Source organism: Accipiter gentilis, chromosome 7 (genome assembly GCF_929443795.1).
Source record: "Accipiter gentilis chromosome 7, bAccGen1.1, whole genome shotgun sequence".
Lineage (NCBI taxonomy): Eukaryota > Metazoa > Chordata > Aves > Accipitriformes > Accipitridae > Astur > Astur gentilis.
The window spans coordinates 24,058,146-24,080,581 of NC_064886.1; the positions used below are offsets into that span (position 1 = coordinate 24,058,146).

The window sequence follows — 22,436 nt, forward strand, 5'->3', positions numbered from 1 at the left end:
GACCTCTGCCTATGCCATTAGTTATCTGCCACTATGGAGAAAAATTTGGCTCTGTCTTCATAACTGACCTTCAAGTAGCTGTAGGCTTCTAGTAGACATGCACCACACACACCCCCAGCCCCCTTCACCTGACTAAACAACACTGGGTCCCTCAACCTTTCCTTGTACAGTGTGTGCTCTAGGGCCCATCTTGGTAGCTGTCTATGGGATCCTCTCCCATTTCTCAAAATTTTCTTTGAACTGTAGTCAACTTTAGGGCCCTCAGTATTTCAGATGCAGCCTCACCATTTCTGAGTAGAGGCATAATGACTTCTCTCACTTTGCTGACTGCATGTCAATGTAGCCCAGTATGCAATTTTCCCCACTTGTGATGACAGCACACTGTTGGCTCATGATCAACTTAACTCCCATCATAACCCCTACATCCTTTTCAGTAGGACTACTTGACAGCAAATTGATCCTTCTTCTTTGCAACCTAATGTGACCCCTATGCTTACACACCCTGTAACCAGAAAAAACCAGCAATTTTCATCCTGTTTTAAGATCAACTTGACGTAAAAGTTTAAAGGTATTTTGTACTCGTGGTGTTGGCTTGATCTGCTGCAGAGATAAGCATCAGCTGCACCATCTGCAAGCAGCTCTACGTGCTTCTGTATCTGGGCTGTATCCAATATGGTGTTTTTCACTCCTGCATAGCTTTCCTTCTTGGAATTCCTCATTGTGGCAAAGAGTAGCTATCCAACCTCTTTTTCTGTAATTCCTCTCATTAATTACAGGCAATTAAGAAATCAGCCTGTGAAAACCCATCTGCAGTCACTAAAGAGTTACAGCTTGTATATCTGAACAGGAAATTTTAGATGTTTGCAGGCAGCCAATAAAAGGAGAGATCAACAACAGCTGACTCACACAGTGTTTGAATGCAGTTCAAAGCTGACTTGCACTTGGTATCTGTAGCAGTTTCGCTCTGCTGTTCCATGGGTTTTATGCCTGTATTTCCAGAGGTAAGTTGATTTTTGTTTCCAATTTCTTTTACTGAGACACCTGAATATTGACATAATGTAGCGTTTTTCTCATTCTAAGGAAAACATCTTCACTATTAGTTACTTTTAAAAAATTCCCTGTAAAATTAGAAACTTGAAATAAATTGTTTTATGGTAGTCTCCCTCCTGCCCCTGCCTGCCCTACTAGGTGAACATGACAAAGTTATCTAAGGCTTTCAGTGTCTTAGTGAAAAATAATATGAAACCCTTCATTGCAAAGGTCACCTAAGAAATATTGGTTTTGTGGTCTGATACAGACTTTTTAAAGGGGTCTAGGAGAAAAAAGCATTCACAAGAGAAGAACCATTGAAAAAATTGCTTTGGTACCAAACTTGCAATCTAGGGGGTAGAGAGATACTTTGTCATCTGTAATTCCATGATAGTCCCATATTCCATGATTAGTCTTTCCAGCTGTTTTAGGAATCTGGGTAGCACCCTAGATAAAAGATTTCTCATTTTAGGGTTAAACTCTTTTGGAGATTATCAGCAAGACTCTCTGAGGTGTGGGAACAGATGTACAAACTCAGACACAGGGACAATGGTGCTTGATATGTCATGGTTTGTAACTGAAAGATCGAAGTGGTTTTTGTTTTGTATTTAGAAAGTCTCTAGTTAAATTAGGTTTTGCAAATCCAAAATTGGAGCTGATGGCTAGCTTTTATTTTTACCTAAGTAGCCAGTCAGCAAGAGTTTAAAAAACTCTTTTAAATAAAAATAGATACTTTCAGAAATGGTTTAGATCCTATGTTCGTTGTTTGATCTTCCTTGTACTATGTTTGAGTTGAGTAAATTCTGTTGGCCATTTAAATGATTATTTATCATAGTACATAACAAAATTGAGACATAATTTTGCTCCTGACAGCCTTTTGATTGTCTCCTTTATATTTAAGATTGGTAGATCTGTGTGGTCTGCCTTTGCAACGTTAAAGGATAAATGGCTCATTTGGAAACTTATCTTCATACAGAGGAATCTTTTCAAATTTCATGAAATTCTTAACCAGTCCATCAGCCTCATATCATACTGGATTTATTCTTTAAGGAAACTAAGTGAAGCACTTAAGGCAGCTATTGCTTTCAAACTACAATAATCTAACAAAAAGCAAAAAGTTTAACTGTGCTTTCCCATCAGAATCAAATACAGTTAAAGCTGCACTCGTAAATCAGCTGCTGAATTTTTATTTGCATTTTGATTGTGGTTAGATGCAAAACTGAGCTTAGTACCCCTCTGATTGTGAACATGGCTGTGTGGCCCAGCTGAGCTACTGAGATTAACCGAAAATAAGTTGGTCATGAACTAGAAGCAGTTCAGCCATGAGCATAGACTAATTTATTGTCAGGGGGTTGTCTTTTTTTATTTTACTCATGGAGTACAAGTGATGTGCTCAAAGTCAGAAGACTTTCAGGCCTTCTGTATCCCAGGAGCTCTTTGTAGAACACAATTCACACTCAACAGTCCTTACTGGTTACTTCAGATTTTTAGCCCTGTTGCTTCAGTTCCCTCCTGTGTTTCCTTTTCTAACCCTGGTCTACTGGACCCTGAAGGGAGTATTCCAGTTTGAGTTCTTCTGACTCACGGACCACTGATCTTGCAGTAATCCTTACCAATGGTTTTATCCCATCTGTTTTCTTGGCTTGCTTGTTTTCCTCTTTCACTACTGACTTTGTGGTTATCTCTAGTCTAATGTAGCTTCACAGATGTATAGGAACACAGTGATGATTTGCAGAGGTTATCTCTAATCCACATGCATTGCCATGCAATGTGTCTGAGACATTCGGATGAATGTATTGAGAGTATTGGCCAAACAAGAGGCTGCTATGAAGACACAAGTCCATTTAGCAGAGTTCTGCCAGCTTACAGCAGCAGGAAATTTGCCCTTTGCCTTGCTTTTGCATTTACATGTGATGTTGTATTAAAGAAAACATGCAAGAATGATGCAGAACACACTGATATAAGCTACTGAATAACTGCTTTTTTTGAGAAGCGGCGAAACTGTATGTTTGTCTAGCATGTAACCATAAGATACTAGTTTGTTGTCTACATAGTTCAGCATCACTTTAAAATCACATTCTATATTATAAATACTGGCCCAACATTTTAAAGTCATCAGATGGAAATAATAATGAGCAATTAATCAGCACCTTGCAGTCTCAGATGGCACGTTATGGTCCAGACACTCCTTTGTAATTAATGTGTTTTTCCTGTTTTTATAAGGAAAGTCTGACACATTGGTAAAAGGAAGCCTGTTGGATTAAGATAATAGTTACTTGGGAAGTAAGGGGTGGTGCAGCTTCACTGTGCTTTGGTAGTAGTGACATAAAGTAGTTCTTAAAACTTTTTTTCTTTTCTGCCATTTTTTCCCCCAAGCCAGCCATCAAGAAATGGCCAAATCATTACCTGTAGTAGCCCAGGAAGATGTGGATAGCTTTACCTTGACCAGGACAGGCTCGGGCTTTGCACTCAAAGCCTTTCATATTTCTTGGAACACTCACATCTCTGTGAAGCTGCTGACCAGCCAGGACACTACAGGGAGGTATGTGTCTCATTTGGCCAACTAACCGAGCCGGTGGGCAGCACAGACCTGCAGCGATGGCACCAGAATGAATCATGGCATGCCCAGGACCATCTGATTCCTAAAGACATCTCCATTCCTAGAAATCCTGATTAGCCAAGAGGCAACTAGGAGGAAGTTCTACTGAGAAACAAGCTGTATGGTTTTTTTACAAATTTTTATAAAAGTAGAGCTTAATCCTGAAGTCATTAATTATGTCTACTATAATAATGTCTACAAACGCCTGATCAGTAATACTCAGCATGCTATGGTATTACATCTTTCTGGAGGTCCCTGAAGAGATCTCAGCTGAACTTAACATAAAACAGCACGTACAGGTGAGAGTGTAGAGAAACAAGAGGAGGGAGGGATAATGGTCATGGTTACAGGGCAGTGAGATGTGTACATGTCCTAATTATAAAAACAAATGAGCAGTAACTGACAGGTGTCAGCCTACTGACCACAAAATTCCAGGGTGCAACAAAACCACAGAAAGTTTCCAGAATAACCACAAGCTACTTTTCATGAAGCAAGACCAAAGCATTTTAGGGAATGCACTGACCTGACTGTTTATCAAAAGGGGTGCCTGATGTGCATCCACAGACTAGTTAGTCTTGTTAACTGAGAAAGCTGCTGTTCAAGTGGCTTTTGTTAAAAGTAAAATACAAAAGGGTCCTACTTGAATACATAGTGTTTAATTTGTTCCATTATAAAGGCAGGGGAGGAAAAAACAGTATTTCATACAAATATTTTTAAATGGACAGTTTAAATTTTCAGTGATACTTCAAAAACCACATGCTGCCAGAATTTGGGAACAGTTAAGAATTGTAAGGTTTGGTGGGGGGGTTTTATGGTTGGTGAGGAGGATTGCTTGTTTTCTGGACAATAGAAGTCCAGCAATTCTGTAATCTGAACAAATGTTATTTGTTTGGTAGCTTGTTTAAAGAAGAAAGTTTCCTCTATCCCCTATCCACATTTTCTTTAAATCAAACAAACCAACCCCAAAACAAAACAGTTAAAGTTACAGAAATCAACATTTTACTTTGCTTTGAATTTAACATGCTACCCTGATTTGACATCTTTTTACTCACACTTTTTTCCCTAAAACTAAAGCCACTGTTTTGTTCGTGTCTCTCTACCATTCTGATCTCTTGTTTACACTACACTGTTTAGGAAAGCTGGGAGACTAAACTGTGGTTTACTCCAGCTGCAAAATGTTTAACTGTATGCTGATGATAAATATTTAGATTTGTGGAAATAAGTGTTAAAACAGGTGGGGCTGTGAATTACTTCCAGTAATTAGTTTACAGGCTTGTGAATCAACACAGTAAATATCAGAAACTGAAACTGAAGTCTCAATGTAAGAGCTGGTTAGAATAATGAGAATGAGTTCCAGGTCTGTTGAAATCAACTGAATCTTGAATTAATTTCAATGAATTTTCAGCTCACAAGTACCATAGAGTAGAGATAATCAGATCTTTAAAATAAAACATGCAATTAACAAAAATTGAACCTGTAGCAGAAGTTCAGTTACTTCCATGAAAAAGCACAATTTAATTGATAGTTCAGTGTTTCCTGTGCATGAAGAAGTAACTGTCTGAAGTTTAGATAACAAAACTGTATTCTTCTGATGATGATCAAAGCTTTTCTGTAAATAAACTGTTTGAATTCAGGTCTACAGTTCAACCACAATTGAGTTTGAATTAAATTTGTCAAAGTCACTAGAGTTGTACTGTTTACATCAAATCTGAATTTGGCCTCACTTTTATATAGTACTATGACATGCTGTATCATATCTCATTTCTATAATATGGTCACATTAGATAAGCATGGAAGATAATAATTTCCCTGTGAATGTGGATCTCGCTAATAGCAGAAGGATACAACACAAGTTCTTGGGGACACTAAGGAGAAAAAAATTGATTTTTCTTACTCTAGTACTTCATATAACTCAGCCTTCTCCTGCCTTTGCACTTCCATCTTGCTTTAAACCATGCTCTTACATTCATAGTAAAGCATCCAGAGGTCGGTCTTGTTATATTAGAAAAATACACTACACAAGGGATTGCTTCATTTTCTTGAATTGTTTGGAAAGATGATATAATACTGGTTTTATTGGTAGAATTATATTAACTTTTGTTCAATCATACGATTATCTCTCATTTCCATATCTTACACTATCTCATCTCCAGCTGAAATTCCCTTCAGTCTAACCTGCCTCTAATGCTTTTTTGTTTTTTAACAGGGAGTGGAAGTTGCTACTTCAGGATATAGCAAGTGTCAGATGCTATGAGTCTGAACGTCTCCTGCCTTCTCTTGGGATTTACCAGTACCATGGACTTGTGGGTATAGTGACTGAATGGATGAACAATGGATCCCTCCACTCACTCATCCATGAGGTACATAAAAGAAGTCATCTTTTATGTGACAGAAATAATTACAAGGTCAGCCAACAGAGATCAGCATGTAAATTATGGACAGTAGTCACAGTCAACCTGTTCTTTAGCTTCTGTATCTTTAGCTTCTGTATTGTACTTCTGTTTATTGTCAAATGAAAATGTGAATTGTAACAATTTCACACTACCAACGCCTGTATTTTGTGTTACTTAGCGTCAGCTGTACCCAGAACTTCCATTTCCCTTACTCATAAGGATCCTGTCAGATGTGGCTGAAGGGCTGCATCACCTTCACAGCCTCAAACCTGCTTTCTGCCACGGCAGCCTGAAGCCTTCCAATGTGCTTTTGGATATGCAGTACAGAGCCAAGGTAGGAGCTTCTACTTTTAGCCTATTAATGTAAAATACAGTGATTGTCCTATTGTTGCATATATTTATCCTAACAGTCAACACTTAATACCAAGACTTGAGGTATTGTTACTAAAATTTATTTTTTTGTCCCATCTCTGTAGATATCGGATTATGGTCTAATCAACTGGAGGAGTCAGCAACTGAGGTCAGACCTGCAGAACTGCAATCGGAGAAACTGCCAGTATTTAGTGTATCTCCCTCCTGAAATACTTGAAGGAGGCCTTCCTTCCCAGGAAGGTGATATTTACAGGTGAATGGAATTTCTAAGGGCAGGTCATACCTAGTCCTTGTTACATTCTACAATGCTCCTGAAATACTTATTTTCAAAGACACTACAGTAAAAATGCCAGACCTACATAATGCAGTAGGATAGTATTCCCTGAGGCCAATTACAGCAGTAAATTAAATTTGAAAGTCCCTATATTTGGTGAATAATATACCAAGGTTAAGAACTGTTCTCAAAGTTCATCATATAAATATTTATATAATGGACCCAAATGTTTTAAAAGGGTAACGTAGCTGTCAAAACTTTCATATACATTTAGAAACCTAATAACTACTTCACATAGTTTCTAAGCGTGAACTGTTGCTGGCTTTAGTTTCAGGAAGAACATTTCATGCCTAAATGAGGCCCAGGTAAAAATTAGACCTTTCTCTCAATAGTGTCCCATTAAGGTCCTATGGAATCTCTGCTGGAATAACCTACTGAGCCACTCAAGCATTCGTAATTTTTAACAAAGTCATTTATGCAAAGGAGGAAGATTACCTATTGCCATGTGTTCCTTTTGTATATATTACATGCTCAAATCGCAACTTTTGTCTGTACAGACATAGGTCTTTACAACTAGCATACAGAGCCTATGGACTAACATTATAAATAACTTTTAAGCATGACCGCTCTTCTGTTTTCAGAGCTTTTATAGAAGCAACAAATTCAAACTCCTGCTTTTCTGTCACAGAGGTAGGCTCTAAGATGAGTCAAACAATGCATACACTTGAGGAGACCTATAAATGATGTGACTAATCTGATGTTGTTCATAAACGCAAGATTTTTGCGCAGGAAGAGTGGAGGCTTATTTTAAGGTAGCATAATTCATTTTCCAATGTGTCATTCTTGTATAATTTTAGATGCTCAGATGTGACTCAGTGCATGAGATAGGTGCATGTTGAGACAGTGGTGCAAAAAAGAAAACAAAAGTATGTGTCATATGTGAAATATTAAGTACATGCAAGTTAGATGCATGCCCATGTTACATTAATACTTTCTTCGAGAATATTTAAGTAAAAGCACCTTCAGGTTTTATGTGGAAATAAGACAGAAGAGGGGATGTTTTTAAACATTGTAATTCAGCACTGCAGCAAGCTATATGAGTAAGCAGGTACGTTTATCCTAGAACTGCTTCTTCCCCTTTTGATTGCTTTGCTTCTGACTCATCCATAGCCTGCTCTCTCTCTTCCAGCAGCCTCCTTGCTTCTGCCTCTGATTTTGCAGATTGAGATTTTTATCAAACAACTGTATTTTATACAATCTGAGTTGTGGGCTACATATGTAGATCTATGGTATCACTGGAATACTTCCCAAGATGTTAGAAAAGGAAAAAGGTATTTGGAGCCCCATCAAAATTTGCCAAAGAAAACAGACACACAGTGGGTCAGAATCAAGTTTTTGGTAGGTTAACTGATGTGCTTGTCAGTACCTGCTGAATGTCCAGCTCTTTCAGTTGCTAGTTAAATTACTTGAAAACAAAACAAAAATGATAGAGAAAGCAGAACAGAAGATTTCGAAATTCACAGGAGCAAATGGAGATAAGGCAGTAATCTGAAATGTGATTCTAATTGATCCTATGTTTAAAAAAAATTTTAAAAATTTAATTCTAACTGATTTATTATAAGAACAGTTCAGCTGAAAACTGAAACTTCATAATGCAGGAAAAAGGATCTTGTCAAATTAGGAAAGACTTGGACAGATTTTGTCTTGAAAAACTCCCTTCTCTTAAACCCATGAAATTTCTCTTGGAAATGAGAACATAGATACAGATTGCAAACTAATGAATCGTCTTTCGCTGTTCTGTTTTTTTCAGTTTTGGAATGCTGTGTTGGGAAAGCCTCAGCAGACAGAAACCTTTTGAAGGTATTTATCTCTGTTGTTCATGTCCGACTTTGTGTTGCCCTAATCTCTCCCACAAATTCCCTTATTGCAGGGAAATTATGATACAAACAGCTCTGTCTTTTCAGATGTCCCTCTGCCTTCTATTACTGTTACAGCACAAATCACATGGGATGTGAAAATTAGAATCCCTCAAAAAACCCTCAGTGTTTCCAAAGAAGCTGATCTTTCTGAAGGGGAAAGGCATAGCTTCTTACCCCACTTGTATCATCTCTCTGTGTTTGCTGAAGCACTCTGTTACTGAGTTGGGTTTTCCACTTATCTTTAGTGAGGAAGAATACCACTTTATATCTGACAGTTGTCACTTTAAAATCAGGGAATATTTTAGTGACAAGCAGCTAACTAGATGAGCAGAATGCTCATTTTTAAAGGTGCCATGAGTTTCAAATCCTGATCAAGAAATGCCAGTTCATGCTGAATCCTCTTAAGCAAGCAGGGAATCTTACTTTCTTAGATGAAAGTATGACCAGTGTTAAAGAACTGAGTTTGCAAAGCATTGCATAATAATTGTCACAGTCTAGGAATGATCCCTGTTTCACGGAGAGATCAATGAAAGGTTTCTTTGCTATGGGCTCCATTCTGCGTGGCAAAACTGATTGAAGGACTCCTGTATTTTACAGGCCAAGGACCTTTTAGAAATACTGCACAGAGTAGTATCTTAACGTTCATACAGCTTATGGCTGCCATCTCGTGGCTGCCCAAAGGGGGGGGGGGGGGGGGGGGGCTATAATAGGAGTTATATTCTTATAATGCAGGCTTTAAATAAAGGCTTTATATAAAACTATGTGCTTAGAATATGCCCCTAATAATTACATGTATTCCTGAGGTATCTGTGCATGTAGTTTACAATGCATATTTACATATCCATTTGTGACTTATTATTTGGACAGAGTTCTTTATCCTGAAATGGCCTATTGCAATAAGTACCTGTAGTTATTGTTAAAGGTTAGCATATCTATTTACAAGAGTGTTAATATATTTTTACTTTTAAAAAAAGCAATCTTTGTTTTAAAATACACAAAGTAACTTAAGCAGAATATCATTTTAAGAGAGTTCTGAGGTCTTTAATGTTTTTTGCAGTGACATTTTCTTCTATATTGCAGGTCAAACAACCTTGCTGGAAGTTTTGACAGGAATCTGCAGTAGTTTGCGGCCTGGCATTTCAGAAAAGTTTATACCAAGCAATTTGCCTGAGAGGAATAGACTGTTGGACCTTATCACTCTGTGCTGGCATCAGGAACCAGATTATAGACCATGTATTCCAGGTAACATTCAGGATTTGCTTTCTTTGCAAGATCTGTAATGGAGATAGTTTGGCTGGGAACATTGCTCTAGCACTCTAAATCAATGACAGAACAAATTAAGTGGAAGTAGTCTTTAGATCATCAGAGTACTGTAGGTGTTTTTTCTAACTGAAGACTCCTACCAGAAATGGCTTACTTATCTCCAAAATTGTGTTTAGTGCAAAGTAAAAATGAGTAAAAATAAAGGAAGTGATATTATCAGCTATATATAGTAGTTTAACAATGATCAACCTGTCTTCAGCATTCTTGATTCCAATGCATAACCAGTTCCCTTTGAAGTGTGCTATCATTGTTTACTTTAGTGGAATTGTTATGTTTACCATCATTTTCTAAAAAGATAGCCAAGAAAAGTTAAAACTGTGATATCTGAGGACTTCTGAGCAAACTTTCAAAGCTGAAGTGCTAAGGAAACAGTTTGCATCTAGCTTTATTGTGATAGAGTTATACAGTCATGTGTAAACCTTTTGCAAGTACATTCACTACATCTGTATGAACATTTAAGAAAAAGTGATTTTAATATGACTGTAACCATTCTTTAAAATCAGTTCAAAAAGGAAACCAAGAGGAGGTATGAGGTCGAAGTTGTATTAACCAATTTCATCTAGTTCATCCAGCAACTCGCCATAGTAATAAAGTTAGTAGCAATATTCTGATGCTTAAATATATATGCACTTTCATACATAATGTGGTATTTTAAAGGCTTTATTACCCCTGCAGAATGTGTAGACCTTGTAAATGGAATTTTGACAAGTATAAATAAGGAGGCAATTTCCACTGCAATCTACAATCTGATGGATGCAAAGGTTAGTGCAAAATTTAAGTTTTGTTCTCCTACAAGGAGATTCTTTCAATAGTGTCATGGTTTAACCCCAGCCAGCAACTAAGCACCACACAGCCGCTCACTCCCCCCCATCCAGTGGGATGGGGAGGAAATCGGGGAAAAAAAGTAAAACTCCTGGGTTGAGATAAGAACGGTTTAATAGAACAGAAAAGAAGAAACTAATAATAATGATAACACTAATAAAATGACAACAGTAGTAATAAAAGGATTGGAATGTACAAATGATGAGCAGGGCAATTGCTCACTACCTGCCAACCGACACCCAGCTAGTCCCCGAGCGGCGATTCCCTGCCCCCCCACTTCCCAGTTCCTAAAACTAGATGGGACGTCACATGGTATGGAATACACCGTTGGCCAGTTTGGGTCAGGTGCCTTGGTTGTGTCCTGCGCCAACTTCTTGTGCCCTGGCTGGGCATGAGAAGCTGAAAAATCCTTGACTATAGTCTAAACACTACTGAGCAACAACTGAAAACATCAGTGTGTGTTATCAACATTCTTCAAAAACTGAACTCAAAACATAGCACTGTACCAGCTACTAGGAAGACAGTTAACTCTATCCCAGCTGAAACCAGGACAAATAGCAATCTTTGTGGTCCAAAACCAGGAAAGGCTTTGTCTTCATTGTTTTATGGGACATGCCAGAGAGCTGGAGAGTACCCTTTAGCACTTCAGGCTCATTCAGGAATTGCTGAAAATAAATATTGTGAGATTCTCTAGACACTATGTCAATTGCTACCTGCAATTATAAAAATATGGCAGCTTCTTTCCAGTCACCAGCTGTAGCCAGACTGGTAAACCCATGTGAGCGAGAACAAATATCAGCCTCAAGTAGATCAGATTAGGGCTAGAACCAAGGACAATTTTTGTTGTACGTACTGGTTAGAAGAAATTTAGTCCAAAACCTGGACAGCGTTTGTACCTGTTGTAGCAATACTAGCATCAGCACTTTTCTGTACACTTCACTGCTTCTAAATTGACGTGCTTCAGGCAGAAGACACTGCTTGTCCTAGGGTCTAAGAGGGTTCTCTGATACCACAGGAATGGATGGAGAATGGCCAACAATGGAGGGATACAGCTAACTCCATATAAGTCTACATTGCCATGGGAAATCCGGCACAAATCTGACTGCTACAAATATAGCTATATCCTTTCTAGTAACTTAGTCACAGTGGGGAAGCTAGTGACACATGATTCAGCCCTTGAACAAGTATTCTGACTCCATCTGGATTTACACAACCCATGCTGTGTTGTCAGTTTCATTGCTGTGCTTATGCTAGTTGTTCATGTTAATGCACGCTGGATTATTTCTACACGTTGCAATCACATCCTGGGATTATAGAACAGATTTGATCAATGTTTTAATAGGTGGCATAGTTATAGTCCAAGTCCTTTTCACTACTGTTGAAGTTTATTTAGGATTGTACTGCCAAGTATCCCATAATCTAATGCTTCAATGTCCCTTGAAAAGGGTTTTCTTTTTCTATTTGCTAAATTAGCAAAGACCACTATTTATTGTTCAAACAACTGAACTGATAATATGTCCAAAATGACTGTGAAAATGCTACTGGAGAGTCTTGAAAATTGATTCATTCATAAGTGTTGAAGCATATAAACTGAAAAACAGTTTAACAAATCTGCTGTAGACGTACAAAATGGAAAAAAAAGTTACAAGTATTGACACATCCTTATTGCAGACAGTTTGGCATACCAAATACAGCACAGCCCTGCTGCTTGGATACTTAAAGGAAAACATGTTATAGCTAGTCCAATCTCTCTCTCTCTCTCTCTCTCTCTCAAAATATAGGGCTATTTTCACCTTTCCCTGCATGATTCAAACCTGGGTTTTAAAATAATTTTGAAACAGCAGAAACAGTAACAGGGTAGAGTTGCATCAGACTCTATGCCCACTTAGATCAGTTAAAATGCAAAACTGCCTGTGGAATTCACTCTCACTATGTATCAGTGTATCTTAAAGTATAATATATATTGTCAGTATAAATTGTTAGTGTCAGTATAAATTATTGTTCCTGACAACTGTGAACTGAACAAACTGCATGTATACTTACTGGAGTTACTATGCTATTTTTTCCAGGAGATGGCACTTAATGCATGCAAAGGTTCAGAAATACACACATTGCAGTTGGGCACATGCAATTCAGAGGTGAGTAGATGGCATGAGAGTCTTACATGAGTACTTCATAAGCTGCTTGTTTTTCCTGCTAGCCCTAACAATGTATAATACAAACACTGTGGGGCAAAATATCCCTAGCCCTTTTTGTTTGTAACCAGGATAAGTCCATCCAGTTAACCAACAAAAAACACTCTTTTACCTCCTTACAAGCAGCTGACTGATGTTGCTCTTGCAAAAACAGCCTCCTCTGTTTAAGAGTTGCTTTGAACCTCTGCTTCTTGAAGAGTTCCTAATGAAATTGCAAAAGTCTAGCCTTTCTCGTAGTGTGTTCAAAATGATGGCTGGAAAAACTCCTAGGCTGAATTCTAGCATTTTCAACCAGTTTTCTTAGAGCAACGCCAACTGCTTTGTGATAACTCCAAAATACAGTTAACTCCCATTTTCAAAGTGATTTTGGCACGTGGCAGGCCTGCCAATACTGAAAGATACAGAGACAGAACTGAAGCTCACATGCCTAGATCAGAGCTAGCTAAAAAGCTCAAGTTCTAGTGACACCATGGATGCTGGCAGCACAGGCTGCAGAAGCAATCTAGGACTGCAGTAAACTCTAGGACAGTTAGCCTATGGATCTGTGCTGCCACGGTGACCCAGGGTAACTACGTAAAGTTGAATTCAGTATGTCTGTATGCTCAACAGCTGCATACCTGCCCTGCCCTGTGATATGACTGCCTTATTCCAAGAGAAAACTTCTTAGAAAAGGGTTTGGAACAAAAGATTCCAAGAAGATAATTCTTCTCTATTTTGATCTTTTTCAGGTCACCTGTCCACAAAAAACCAACCACTTAATCAGCAAGAAAATTCCTTTTGTAGTGCAAAGTTTGTCAACTATTCTACTTGATAGCAGTGCAAAAAATGCAGGAAGAGAAAATATTCTTGAGATGGGTCTGGCAAATACTATGCCACAGAACGCAACAACAAAGAAAGGTCTCTACCTTGAAACATACTCAGCTCCAGATATTCTAAGAAAAGGATAAATATTACCACGTTTTCCATATACAAATGTTATTTTCCGTGTAAAACTGTCCCTTCTCAGAGTACAGCTGTGCCCTCTAGTGGTATCATCTGAAGCACAAGTTCACTGCTGAAACCCAGAGATGCCACAATACCTTTTGATAAAGTGTATAGATCAAAAAGCCTTTTTTGCTAAATTTTTTTTAGAACCCTGACCTGTAACGTACAGCTGCCTTTCCCTTGCACATCAAATATTGCCTATTGCTTTTGATAGAACAAGTCCCTCCTGGGAACCAGACTGCCTTGTGCCGCCAGGAAGAACTGCTTTTTTGTAATTTCTCATAAGAAAAAGACATATGTTTTAAAAAGACTGTGTTGCCAGGAACATGTGAATGATTCCTGGTAATCACCATTTCCTATATAAATAACTTTCTTTACCTTTCCATTGTGGATTTACCTTATCAAAGTGTTTAAATTTGTGTCAAGAAGACTTATGTTTCCTTAAAAGCTTTTTCTGTACTCCTCATGCCTTTGGATACAAAAGTTGAGCCACAGGAAATCAATTCACTTATAGCAACATCTGCATTTCCAAGCATTTTAGTTCTGATCAACAGTCGTCAGACTTATGGACAGAATAGAATGTTCTGTAACTTCAGAAACAAATTCCTACAGACAGTTTGAAAAAGTCAGATGTGTGTAGTAATATATGCCAAAATCTTCCTAGGAATAATGATGTATTAACAAGGGCCCAAAGAACAGCTAGTAATAAGTAAGCGCTCTCAGGTTAGTCTTCAGTTCCAGTCTTCTGCAGTGGCTGACATGTATAATGTTCTGTTGTTCAATTCAAGGGTCTGATCTTACCATCTTAAACTTTTTCCAGATCACCCAGGCTCTGACAGTAGAAAATCAAATTCCTTTTGCATGATTCCTTTATCTGGTTCAACCACAGGCAAAGACAGCAGACAGCATAATGACCCACCACTGGCTCTTAAGCACAGACCACAACCTAGACATCTTGAACGAGCAGTGACAGGTAAGACACCGTTTCTAGTGGCAATATTGTCCTTGGCCAGATCTTAGTGATTAAATTGTTTAAAGTTTGGAGGATACAGATCTCTCTAACTTTTGTGCACATTTTCAGGTATTTAATGTAATAACTGCTCCAAACTTGATACAAATGTCTCATGAGTCTATTTGTGTGCTCCTATGTTCTCGGAAGTTCAGGCATTGGCCACTGAGAACATTGGCTTGTCCTTTTCCAGGGTCATATTCAGGCTGAGAACAGTTCTGAGAAGACCATACTAAAAATACAAAAATTATAGCACACGTTGAATGTGAAATACACTAGTTATTTAAGTCTGGAAAATCCTTTTTTGTAATTTTAAGCTGTGTATTCTATACCTCTACAAAAGTAGCTACGGACTACAGAAACAAGTGACTAGAAGGAAGGATCGTTCATTTCATTGCTTACGTGGTCTCAGTTTTTCCTAGTGAACAGAGGCAGAAAAGGCCAGTTTCTGATTTGTGAAACCTGCCTCTGCTTGTAGGTGAAGCTTTGTGAGCTTTTGTTGCTAACTTTTTGCAAGCTGGCCCATGATAGTTCTTGCACCTAGCTGGCCATACTTCTTCAATTTACTTCTGAGTGATGATGTAATTTCTGGATAAATCAACTGACTAGTTCAGGCAGAAAAAGTTCTTTGCAGAACTCTACTGGCAACAATAAGGAATCAGAATGACAGAGGCATGTTCTCCAAAGCAACAATGGCTTTTGGTTATTAATCTTCTCTTGGTGTATGGTATTTACTGTACACTAAAAACCCTAATATCAGTACTAAGTATTCTATCAGTTTGTGAAAAGACAGAGAGCCCAAAGCTCTTGACCATTTTGCCAAGCGTATTACTTTCATTACTAGTTCAGCTTTGACATATATTCAAGTTCCCAGTTTCACGCTACATGTTGCAAACAGTCCTACTACCGTGAACTACCTATTATCTGTGCTTCCACTTTCTACAGGACAGAGTTTTCTCATCTATGTCAAACCAACCTGCTTTGCATAAAGTTTGAAACAGATGCTAGATGAATAGCACAAGACCTGAAAATCTCCTTCCCTTACACAATCTGAGCACTTAATAATCTTTAGAAACACTTATCTTCTGTAATCTGATATTCAAGAGTTTCGAATGAAAGATGAAAATACATTGGACTAGTTTTGAACAAAGAATACAAATAAACTAACTTTTCCTACTCCTTTCCTATACTGAGTTTGTATTTCTGGTGTTAATGCTATCATTTGCTAACAACTTCTGGAAGAAAAGAGCACTTAGTGTATCTCACTTTGTTTCCTTTTCACTCAAGATCCTAGCTGCAAAGGAAACTTCTGTCAAATACTAGCCTGCCAGAGACAGACCGTACTGAGCTGCATGACAGAAGGACGCCTCAACCACATCCTCGATGTTCTTCGCTCACAGCAAATGTTGTCCCGAATGGATTACGAAACAATTACCTCTTATCCCACAGTGACTGGGCGTGCTCGGGCATTGTTGGACACTTGCCTTTGCCTCGGAGAGAGGGCAGCACAAGTTGTAGTGACTGTACTTCCAGTGACCAAATTAGTCCTCTGGGACAAGGCAGCCACTGCCCAGACTATCCTTCTAAGGTAAATAGGCTGCTGTTGTGACTTTTTTTTTTTTTTTTTTTTTTTCAGTTTGTTACAGGCATCAGAGCACTGGTAATTTGGAATGGCAATGATTCACATTAATTCCTCATAACCCATTGACTGAAGTCAAGCCTTCCTACAGCACATGATTTTAGTCCTCTAGTAAAAAAAGCTAGCTGGATTAAAAGGTCAAGTCAACCACTGCCTGCAGAAATCACCAAGACTGGTATAACAAATTCTGATTTGGACCTCAGAGATGGGAGGAGTGCAATGTGTGCCAGACCAAATATAGTTCAAGACAGGTGACACCTTATTTCCTTGATTTTTTTTTTTTTTTTTTTTTTTTTTTTTTTTTTAGAAGGGAGGCATATGGATCATGACCTTTTGGAGGTCATGCTATGGAAGAACGGCTGTTATTAAATCCTTCCAAATAAGGATAGCAAACAGGGTACTGGATGAGGAGAAAAAAGTTATTGCCTTTCACTGAGCTCATCTCTGAGCCAGCTGTCAGAGTGAAAGCCTTAAGAGAATCAAGAAATATTTCTTCAACAGGGCCTTACATAAGACTTGGAAATTTTATATTATGCAATAAATTATTTTATTTTCACTCACAAATGGTCATATGCTCTGAAAATGGGGCACTGATAGCAACACTTTGGAGAGGTGGGGCTTAAAGTATTTACTAAACAGAAAAACATTAAATACCTTGCATCCATGTAGTTCTCTAAGTATGTCTGAAGTTCAAATGTAAAATTAAACCAGGAAGAAGAGGTGCGAAGCTGATCACTTTGAAACAGTGGTTCTGCTGAATGATAGAAGAAAGTAGTAAGATTATTTTAATTATAATGAAAATGAGGTTATATAAGATGCTGGGGTTTTTTGAAGGCACAGTGGGATTCCTTCAAGCTTCATGGCACTGGATTAACATGTCATGGATTAACATGACAACTTGTTATACAATCTACAAGTATTTCAAATGCAAAACCATTTTACTCTGTTTCCCTATGTTGCAGTTGTTCTCTCTGTGGTTTCAAACTGCTTATTGAATTCAGTAGTTTGGCAGGTGCAATTTTAAATACAGTGATGATGTGTTTTCTAGGCACGTTTAAGAGGTAAGATATTTGTTACATCACATACTATAACGCTACTGGAACCATAAACTTTTTACATAAATTCATTAAACTTTAAGACTGCCTTGAGATAACATATTGTTACAATTAAAAGCAATGTCTATCAGAATATGTTGATAATAGTTTTGCCTATTAAAGGAGCTAAACATCTACTTCACTGAAATGTTTTCAATGTATACTTTCAATGGAAACATTCAACAGTCTCTGCTGAAAAAGGATGCCTTGCTTGTGAGGAAAAGAACTGCTGTCGTGGTGTCTTGCCTGTTTAGAAGGCATAATCAGAGTAAAACAGGTAATCATTCACCTGTGGGAAATACTTACAGACATTTAAGAGAGAAAGTAGCAATATTGTTGAAACTTAATTATCAGCTTTCAGAAATTATTCCATTCATTTGTTCTGCTGGACACTTCATAATTCTGTGAAAGATAGGCCAGCTGGCAGGCTATGTTGATTTTTTGTCACTATGGTTTTGGTTCTTTTCTTGAAACAGCTGCCTACTTGAGAATATGATTTGATGCCAGACCTAAGCCCAGTCTTAACTGTTAATTGCAGAACTGGCATCAAATCAGTGGGAGCATAAGTTATCCGTTTTTCCAGACAGATATTTGTTCTCCTCATATCTAGCTTTCCAATGTAAGTATTTGTAACGGGATGTGACCTTAGAGTTAGATCTATTACTATCATGCTTACCCAAATTTTTTAGAAGATAACCCAAGACAGTTTATAATGAACTACAAAACAAAGGCAAATTTGTTATTTAATATTCAAAAGAGCCTGAATAGAATTCTTTAAATATGTTGTTTAATAATTAACTCTATCCACAACCAGATTTTTGCCACCTTGCTCAACTGAAATCAGTGCATGAGTTTGAGATTATTTTTTTATTGATACTTTGGCTAAAAGCATTGTCATAACTAGCTATGCTGCTGCCAAAGCCTTGGTATAAACATACTTAAGTTGATGTAGCCAAATGCATAGACTTCCCCATAACTCTCCCTTGTATAATATAAACATTTAAACTTTGGGGTGGTTTGACAGCTGCAGCTGTTGGGAATCTTTAAGAGTGGTATTTTTGAAGGGAAGCTACTAGTTTATTGAAATGAAACTGCTGTTGATACAAAAAGTTTTGATACAAAACTAGAATACAGTGACCTGAAACTAGCACCATTTCATTTTGTCTCACCAAAAATACATACTCTTGTAAGGCCTATAATGTGTTGGCTATGTAAAAAAGACATTAATGTAATGTGTTGATCACTGATGTGAAGTATCAAACTGCTTAAAGCTTATGGTATTCTACTTGTACCAATTAGTTCATTAGCTAAGATTTCTATTGCCCTTGTCTCTGTGTTCTGCAGTTCTCTGATATTACAAAACAATATAGAATAAATGACACTGAGCAAGAGTAAAGATAGCAGAATCAAACTGTTCTTCAGTATCTATAGGAAGAAACAAGGCTTGAATGTGAAGGATGTCTAGAGTCCCAGGATGGACATATAAAAAATGGGTAGCTCGAGAAAACAGCAAAGGGAATAATAAAAAGAAGTCACTTCAGGACTGACCATACAAAGTGATTAGTAAAACTCTCTCTTGCAGTTAATCAGAAAAGACAAAAGTAGAATTAATAGATGTTAAAAGTATTCATATTCAAATTCTATGAAGCTATTTAGATTTGTTAAAGGAACAGTAAGAGGAGTAGGCAGATGGTTTTTTTTTTTTTACTTTACTGTAATATATTTTTCTTCTTGATGCTGGTTGCAGCTATCTTTTGCTGACTTGTAAAAAGGTGACTGTCCCTTGCCCTTTTCCTATCTATACAACACCTTTATCTTAGCTGGGATACTTCCTGCAACGCAAGAACCTCTGCACTAGAATTTGTTTGAGGTTAATTTGTGGAAAATTAATCTGAGGTACTGGAATGAAATGTCTAAGAGATTAGTCCTTCCAGTAGAGACCAAAACAAAGCTATAAATACCACTCAATATTTGTCACCAGTGCCTGTTAAAAACAGTTCCAGAGAACAACAGAGGAAGACAAATGCATATTCATAAAATACTAATCTACAAAATTTTTAAAGAGGCATTAATGGACTGCTAATGTACACAGAAGAATTTTACACCAGGTAGGTAGTCTAAAATGTACAAAAACTAAAGCACTAACCAAAACACATACTAAACCTCAAGGATTCTTATTTTATTATTTCAAGTCTGAATTCTATATAACCCTGTAAACATTTTCTTGCTTATGCAAGTTTAGTCACTTGAGCTATTCATGTGAAGATTTGTAAGGAAAGTTAAGTGCATATATAAATACTTGTGGGACTGGTATGTTATGGAAGGACCCAAACATCATCAAGGCAGGCAGAGAGAATTTAGGTTTCTTTACTGCTGTTTATTGATTGTAGTGCTATACAGCTATTAACTATGCTCTCCTTCAGTAATATATGTTGTCACTACAACTGCTGGGTTTTTTATGTGTGAAGAAATCTTGTCTTGCACTATATTCCCTTTCATTCTTTTCCTGCCTCCTTTGCAAAATATTACACTGGATCTCAAAAGGCCTTAGCATAGTTTTGATTCTGTTCTTTATCAAAGGAAGCAATCCCTTGCTTGCCTTGCCTGGTACTACACTCCCTTTACTGAGTGCATGGTTGACTTGACAGCTGGTATGTCAGCAGAGTTAAACAAAACTCTGGGATTTTGAAGGTAAGTCCACCATAAATTAAACTACCTGACAAGGTCTGAAAAGAACATATTTAATGAGTTATTTGTGTTACATTAAATTTAGTGTAGCTGCAAGAATACAGTAACTGTACGGTTAAATTCTGGACGTGTTGAAGAAAGGCTGCTGCTGGTAGTTGCAGCATTGCATTTTGCTTAATCCCAACATGACAAAAATGGTAGACAAGAAGCTCAGATGTACTATTGCTAGCTCTTGTGCTGATATGACAGAAAATTGTGATCAATATTTTGTTATTTTCTGCCTTAATTTCTCTTTGCCAAGAATACAACCCAGTTAAGAGTTGCAGAGATCTATAGCCTCAAACTGCCATCTCTGCTGGGCTTTAAGGTTGACCTTTCCTCTTCCACAGAAATGAGATGCATCAGTTGAAGAAACTGTGGACTCCTTCAGCCAGGCTGAATTAAAAGGTAGTGATTTAGAATAAACACTTCTTCAACCCTTGAAATGTGATAACATTCCAAAGTATTTCAACACCTATTTCCAACTGTTGGTCTTGAACTTTCCACATAGCAACAACAATCTCCGTATGAGCAGAAAGCACAGCTGAATTTCACCCTATCAGAAGTAACCTGGCTGTACTCCAGAAAGTTCTGTACAGCTAGTCCTTTCTTTAGATTTCAAGGAAAATTGTTCATATTAATTAACAGAATGACCACCTACATTATATTTGTTTTCCTTTCACCAAAAAGGGCTCAAAGCTTTTTTCAGCTCATTAGAATGTTACCTGGGGAAAAAGAGAGAAGTGACTAAGTGACTTTTACACCTGGAAAATAAAATACCCAGATGTATAAGACTTTTCACCTTGGAAGAGCTGCACAATATGTTCCCAACAGAACTGTCTTTATGCCACTCACATGTGCTGCGATAGCATCATGTCACAAAAGAACAGGAAACTAGAAGGAAAACACTGTGAGGTGAGTGCCTGCCACATTCACCTGTTTGTGTGCAAGGTGCTGAACTAACCACTGTTTTCCGTTCTATGCTGGCAAGGTTTTAGCTGGAAAACAGTATTCAGCTCTAAGCATGGACTGAGGAGAGCCCAGAAGAGAGAGGAAGGCTGATAAGCAGTGAGGAAACCTGACATGTAAGGACAAGTTGATAAAATTGTGTTTGTTTTGGTCTAGCAAACAGGAGACAAAGGGAAGATACAAGAGTCTGGAGCGGAGGCAGTGAACATGCAGTTATAAAACAGAGGACCTGGAACCAACCAGTTGTCTGTTGTTGTGGCTGTATGTTTCTGGAGTGGCTTTAAAGCAGGTGCTCAAAAAGATTTAAAGGCTGTTAGGAGGACAGTCTCCTTTCCCACACCCAGACCAATTAGCAATGTTCATGGAACTTTTTATACCTGAACGAGAGCTTTTTAGTTGACAAAATGAATATAAACAGCAATGATTTGCTAAGCCTGTTCCCTCAGCCTGTTCAGTTCATTTATGCAAAATACAAATGTTTAAAGTGATTTAAGGGAGAAATGTGTGGGGTTTTGCTGGGAGTTACATAACATGAATATTTACAACTGCCCTGTAACTCAATCACTATTTATTTCACTAAAATCTACTTGTGAAGTCATGTGCCTGTTAGCAAGTCAGCTATCAGGAAGATGGAATAGAGAAAAACCTGAATTAAAGAGCCATGGAGATTATTTCCACCCTCTACAGTGTTTCTGTTGAATTCTAAAAAGAAAAGGCGGCACTCCTACATTTTTCTTGTCTGCAGATCATGGTTGGTCATCTCTCAAACACAATGAAAATCTTTTCCATCCTTATTAAATCTGTATCAAGCAAGATTTCTGTCAATCCCTTAAATGTTTGCTGAGAGCGCCACTAAAACATGTAATCTTTTTCATTTAGAAAAATTAATTAAAACTATTTAAGATTCTTTATTACCCTGAACCTTCTCTTGTCCCCTTTGTCTATTTTTACAATGGGATTTTCTTCATATTAATGTATTTTCTTCATTCTTTTTGCATGAAATCACAGGAATATAAAGAATAACTTATGACATAGAATGTTAGAATGCAAGCAAAATCATAGGAAAAAACCCAGAATGGTGCTTGTGC

At 37.7% G+C, this 22,436-nt stretch overlaps 1 protein-coding gene across 1 annotated transcript; it reads left to right on the forward strand.

The window, feature by feature from the left end:
• Positions 1–907: 907 nt before the first annotated feature.
• Positions 908–22,269, forward strand: LOC126040706 (receptor-interacting serine/threonine-protein kinase 2-like). The gene is given in 14 exon segments (XM_049805523.1): positions 908–1,001; positions 3,406–3,571; positions 5,835–5,988; positions 6,200–6,355; positions 6,498–6,646; positions 8,478–8,527; positions 9,667–9,828; positions 10,585–10,670; positions 12,801–12,869; positions 13,655–13,823; positions 14,800–14,883; positions 16,207–16,458; positions 16,461–16,809; positions 20,730–22,269. Coding segments are annotated over 12 exon segments (1,551 nt in total). The 5' UTR covers positions 908–1,001; positions 3,406–3,419; the 3' UTR covers positions 16,529–16,809; positions 20,730–22,269.
• The last annotated feature ends 167 nt before the right edge of the window (positions 22,270–22,436 follow it).